The 6,268-nt window shown below is 35.6% G+C and overlaps 1 protein-coding gene across 2 annotated transcripts; it reads right to left on the reverse strand.

Moving 5' to 3' along the window:
* Window positions 1-302: 302 nt before the first annotated feature.
* LOC128983359 (neurogenic locus notch homolog protein 1-like) lies at window positions 303-4,599 on the reverse strand. Of its 2 annotated transcripts, XM_054402617.1 has the most exons (5): window positions 4,442-4,596; window positions 2,566-2,751; window positions 1,971-2,138; window positions 1,037-1,339; window positions 303-535 (listed from the first exon to the last, which is right to left on the reverse strand). In XM_054402617.1, the coding sequence occupies exons 1-5, from the start codon at window positions 4,526-4,528 to the stop codon at window positions 350-352; spliced, it is 930 nt and encodes a 309-aa protein (XP_054258592.1). In that variant the 5' UTR covers window positions 4,529-4,596; the 3' UTR covers window positions 303-349. The 2 variants fall into 2 exon arrangements, with proteins under 2 accessions (XP_054258592.1, XP_054258593.1); XM_054402618.1 differs by lacking the exon at window positions 1,971-2,138 and having other exon boundaries at window positions 4,442-4,599.
* Window positions 4,600-6,268: the final 1,669 nt, after the last annotated feature.

A 6,268-nucleotide genomic window follows, 5' to 3' on the forward strand; every position in this document is an offset into this window, starting at 1 on the left:
GCCTCTTTCTCTCAACGACAATTCCTTGTCTCACTCACACTGCTGTGGGTTTGACGTCGCTGCGTGCCAGCGATAGTAGCACCTTCCTTTCCAGCGGCCGCCATGGAAATTTGCCAAAATCCTAGGCTGATAGCTTCTTATGAGGTTTGTATTCTTTGCTATTGTAGAACAATTATTAAAGCCAGACCACCAAGGCTGTAGTAAAATTATTTGGTTAAACCATGATACATTTCTTACTTGTGGGATGCATACAAACTGAAATAAAACAAAATGTATGATTAAAAATGTTTATTTTAGGAATAACTTTACTGCAGTATAAGTGTATTGTTCTTGGTTGGTGTACAAACGTTTACAGGCATGGGTCGCGAGGCACACACTTTCCATCAACACAATGAGTCCCACTGCGACACCTCACAACAGCACACTTGTCTGTTACGCAGATCCTCTTTGAAGGGCAATGAGGTTGATTGCAGGGCTCGGTTCCAGTGTAGCACTTCTGGGCTGGTCCACACTCGCCTTCTCCGCACTCGACTTCCTGCAACACCAATACAAATTTTTAAATTTGTATCTTTCTCTTCAGTCGTCAATTGTCAAACATATTTTCCTGCACTTGCCGTTGTCAATATTACACCCGTGAGAAGTTTTCAAAACCAGGTTATGTCCTTGGCTGGCCGCGCGCGCTTGTATATAATTTTGTAAACTTAAATGTTTCCGTATGTGTTTATGTGTGATTTAATATTGACGACCGCAATTTCAGGAAGATATGTTTGACAATTGGCGACTGAAGAGGAAAATGGGGTTTTAACCCTGAAACTATAGTCATCTACGACAAATATAGGATTGATTGACGTCAGGTTAGTAACCTCATGTTATGTTACTTTTTGGACCGTTTATGATTGACTGGGCAAAAAAGCATAATATGATGTTTTCATACGAAATGGTCATTCACTGAGACGTCGTCACCAACTGGTACTCATCCTAAGAGTCTAAAATGTTTTCTCCTAATAGGAATCTTCTGGGGTTTGCTGTATTTTACCTTGAAGCAGCTGCCCTTGTAGCAGTACGAGCCAGTAATACACAGTACGAGAGCACATCTGTCGTCCAACACACAAGCTCCATCCTCACAGTGGCTGCCTTCGTCACATCTGACTTCATCACATGAGCCAGCCGTGGGAACACACTCGGCCAGTGGCGGACACGGGGCTTTGAAGCACTGGACGTAGTTCACTCGGCACTCTTTGCCTGGGCCACACTTGGCGTAGTTGCACGGGTTTTCAATACACTCGCTTGCTGATCGGTCACACACTTCGTGAGACTTACAGGTATATTCACCGCATTTCTGGGGAAAACAGTTTTCCGTAAGTGGAAAATCTTAAACTATGTACACTACAATCAATTTCCTCTAAAAAGTTCTTATGCTTTAGGAATGCAACTATCACCTGTATGTGTTCAATTGTTGACTATTGGTAGAAATAAACATTTCATCCCCATGTTAAAATTGACTCCAGATTTTAAATCAAAATGGACATCAGTTGAAGTGAACCTCCGACAGATTACTCTGATGTAAATAAAATTAATAATTTCTGTTGAATATACTTTTTAACTAAGTCAAACTGATAAGACAACTTGTTGTAATTTGTAGCATCTTTTATGTTTTTCTTTTATGTTAATGTCAAAAATTTTTAGACACTAGTGCAATCTGTGACTGGATCACAACTATGTTAATTTTGAATAGAAGATTTGTGACATCTGGTTCATATAGATGGCATGCCTGTTTACTTTAGTGCCCAAAAGTCAATGGTTTAGTTCAAAAAGGTCCATAATTATTCTAAAATTAAGCCTAGGAAGATAATAAGAGTTTATAGTATATCTATAAGGTGTGATGCTTTTTGGTGCCTAAAGAAATTTTTACTAAAAACAAATTACAAACCAAGCTTTACTTTTTACTAGCATCATAGAAAATAACCAACTTTGTCTAGTCGACATGCAGCCACTCGAGGACAAGGGGCTCGGATGCATTGAACTGTTTTTATGTAACACTCGTAACCGGAGCGGCAATCCACAGTATTACAAGGGTTTTCTTTGCATTTTCCTGAATCGCAAATGTCGTTGCCTTTGCAGTGGCTGTCTTTATAACACTAAAAAAAGAAAGACAGGACGGATGACAATTAACATTATAAATATATTAAAAATTCCAATGCAGTAAATTGTGTTGAGTATGTTTATTTACAATTGTATTCCAACAGTTATTGTATGTATATATTTATAGACCTTTTATTTTAACTAAGATGAATCTTCTGAAAACCAGTAAAATCAATGAATGATGCAGCATATTTAATCTCACGGGCAAAAAGTGTCTTTATAACTCTCTCTTATTTTCCGACCTCGGCTTAGCTTCTATTGCACAACTTAAGATCGGGTCGAAAAGAATCACTTTACTCCCTTGTGATGAAATATAGTACTATTATCCCTTCTGCAGAAGTCTATAAAAATAAAACTGACCAGAATTGCAAATCTCTGTACAAAATTACCAATTTGTTTATATTTTAACACAAAACTACCAACCTCGCCCTCTCTTGGTTGACATTCGGCTCTGGGAGGACACGGGAATTCACCATCAGGACATTCCTTGTATACCACCACACACTTGCCCATGCAGCGGACCACGCTGCAGGGGTTATCCACACATTTTCCTGTTGAAGTATCGCATACTTGGTAGCCAATATCACAGTTGTTTACGTCATAACATGGCTGAAAAATAGTTGTACAAATTAAATCAGTAGTAATCTGGTTAGGGGCCCTAGTATGATTAGGATTATTGATCCTGGGTTATCAGAGATTGACCATAAATACCTCTATGGGCACAGGATGGTAACATCAAATAAATTACAAATAAATAACAGAATATAAATAAGCGTAGTTGAGTAAATTTAGTGCTCGCCTAGTAATCAGTCGGTTGCTGGTTCCATCCTGAGAAACGTCAGTAGCTTTTTGTTTTTATCTAAACTGGACAGCTGTCCTTGATAATTATCATTAGGCTTTTAATAAATAATTATCCTTGCTAATGAATCAGCTGATTTATTCATTCAAAACTCATTGTTCAGTCATATTTGCATTACAATAGACACCCAGAATGTTGATAGGTGTCATCATTGTAAAAAAATGTTGAAATGATCTCTATAAAAAATTAAATGTTTGTATGAATATGAGTTTTTAAATTATTCCTCATCTCTTGGTGGTAAAGGAGGATGGTGCTATTAAGTTATAATTTGTCTTATTTCTTGGTAAGATATTAAAACAGAAGAGAACAGGTAAAACATTGTCGACAGGGATAGGACATAAAATATGCTGTATTTGCCGAAGTTGAGAGTTTATCACAATATTGTTCCTTAGACTTTACGATTATCATGTTCTTTAGAACCCTCACCTTTATAGACAGATTTGCAAATAAACAAGAACAAATGTTTAACGAATGCCTATTCTCTGAACACATGTTCACTTCTTTATAAATGCATCATTAGCTTTTGCAGTTGGAAATTGTGCCATACCTAATCTTGATTTATCGTCTATCGCTTTTCCTTAATTCTGTTGAGACAGTAGCGCAAAAATATTTAGCATTTCAGCTTCTTTAACAGTGATGAAACTTATGTAGAATTATTTAACAAACGTAAAACCATTGTTTGTACACCATCACGGTTCTCCCGCTAACAAAACAGTAACTTTAACAGTTCATTTGAACAAACGACGGTTGCAAGACTAAAAATCATATAAACACCGTTAAAGAGAACAGTTTACACTAGTTTTCCAAGATAAATGTGTCTGTAATGAGACATAAACCATTGTTCGAGTTTTAACTTCAGCACCTTTTATGTTTTCATGTTTTACGTTAATGTTGTGTTAGCAAATAACTTTGGGACTTGGTAACTTCTTGAATGCTTTGTATATTTATTATTTACACTCAGTAAAAATTTGAGAGTATTTACGGATAAAATATAACCTTTAATCTACACTCGGAACATCGATTTCTGACACCTAAGATAAACCTGACTCTGTTACAAGTTTCATGCAAGATATGATTATCTAAATTTATAAAAAAAGAATTTTTGAATAGGTTTAGAATGACTTGCCAAGCAATATAAAAGTATTTTGACAATAAATATAAATTGATGTTTTACTATCAAAATTTTGTGTTCTACTTTTACTGACAGTTTTATTGTTATTTCCTAAAGAGAACCTTAAAATCTGCGGAGGATGAATAAATGTTTATAATTTAAATAGACAAACTAGGCCTATTGTTTAAGAAGCAGGACACAACAAGAAAACTGTATTGATAGGGGTTGAAATATTACTAAAACCACAAAAAGATTTTATTAATATGACATAGCTTTGATTAGATAAACTAAATAAAACTAAATAATAATCCAAATGGAATTATAATTACCACTGTTTTATTCGCTGATGCAGTTTGAATCTGAGAAGAAATAAACACAGCTAAAGCCAATGGTAAGAGTACCCAGGATTGAACCATCCTAATCAACTAGTGAACACCAAATGAGAAACAAACCTGGTATTACCGACCTTGACTATATACATCACCGTACTTTCCTGCTACCAAAACGTGCTCTCAACTCTCTGTATAACTGTTTTGGAAACAGGTTTCACAAATTATCAGTGTTACTGATTAGAATGCTAATTTCCCCAGTGTACTTCACAGAAATGCTAGTTGATATGTATGAACTTTGAGCATCTAGAAATGCTGATTGGTGTTGATTTAAGTTGTTTGGTTCGTTTCGAGATTTGCTTGATAAAACAATCCATTTTAGTTTATGTGTTTTGATTGTTCCAGTATAGACTTATCCTTTCTGTCAGATAAATGGACATTAGGTGTTTACTCTAGTAAATTATACATTCCGAGAATAAACCAAATTAGCGCTGCGTTCTGTATTATACTAGGTAAATGAATTAAACTTTGTAACAATTTAAATAAATATAACATCCCTTTGGTTAAATAAACATTTAGTTTGTGACCACATAAAGGTAATATATAGATTGGTGTAAATACCTGTGTAATGACCGGATGTATGTAATGTCTAGACGCTACCCATCCAGTCGTGACGAGTCATCCCTAACCCTTGTTACCATTTTTATTCGTCTTTCAGTTGTACAGTAAATGTACCTTTTTTTTCGTAACTTTGTTGTAAATATACAATATGTGTATTGAAAAGCTTCTGATGAAGTGATTTTGACATCCCCTGGACACCTGAAGATGACTTTGTGAAGTCGAAACTAGTTAGGTCTTTGCAAATATTTGAATTACCGGTACTTTGATATTCTATATATCATATATTCAACGTAATCCGGAGGCTAATATCAAAAAGGAAATAAAGTTAATGGGTTTATTAGTAAATTTCCCTATAGGAAGTAGCTATTACCGTAGGTGGCACGGTAAAACCTTGAGCCGGGACCGATATACTTTTTCATTTTGATGTCCCTAGAGAGAAATTAAAAAATTAACTTAGAATTAAAAAATTAGAAATTACCTTAGATTTAGAATTTAACACTATTGTCGGGGCCACATAAGTTTGCAGTTGAGGGAGGAGCCTATTTACCATATGGGTTTGAATGAACCAATGAGAACCATGCGGTGTTGCCAAATCTAATAATACCAGCTGATTTGAAAATATTGCTTAGTATATTTTATTAGTGCGATGTGGCAACGTTGCACTAGCCTTGTCTTGTGATTGGCTGCCACCAACTGCAAACTTACGTGGTCCCGACAGTAATTACATGTTTGACGGTTGCATACACCTGCTTTCATTATCTTTATCTTTCACCCTTGGGTCTGGTATTGTCTGGTTGTCTGGCTGGTCTGGTATTGTGTGGAACTTTGGTCCCTGAGATCCAGGGTTCAAATCCTGCCAATGGATTTTATTTGTATGGTAATACCACGACCCTTTAGGTCTATCCTGAAGTAATGTGTAAAACAATTTTAGGCTAGAGAGCCTACCCTTCTAGAATGTAATAGAATCGTCAATTTATTATTTATGCTTATGCAGATACAACTTTGTTATATTTACTTCACATTAAGTCATTTCGGTCACATACATTAAACACTTTTTTCTTTAAAATAACATCAAGGCTCACTAAAGATGTAAGACGTACAGTACCGGTACCTATGGTAAACAGAAATTACAACATTCAGTAGAACTCTGGTACGAAGTAGTGACAATTTTAGAACGATTAAAGCCAGACTACTGAGGCTGTGATA

Source organism: Macrosteles quadrilineatus, unplaced genomic scaffold (assembly GCF_028750875.1).
Source record: "Macrosteles quadrilineatus isolate MER2022 unplaced genomic scaffold, UCM_ALF_1.0 Scaffold_1__1_contigs__length_201487025, whole genome shotgun sequence".
Classification (NCBI taxonomy): Eukaryota; Metazoa; Arthropoda; class Insecta; order Hemiptera; family Cicadellidae; genus Macrosteles; species Macrosteles quadrilineatus.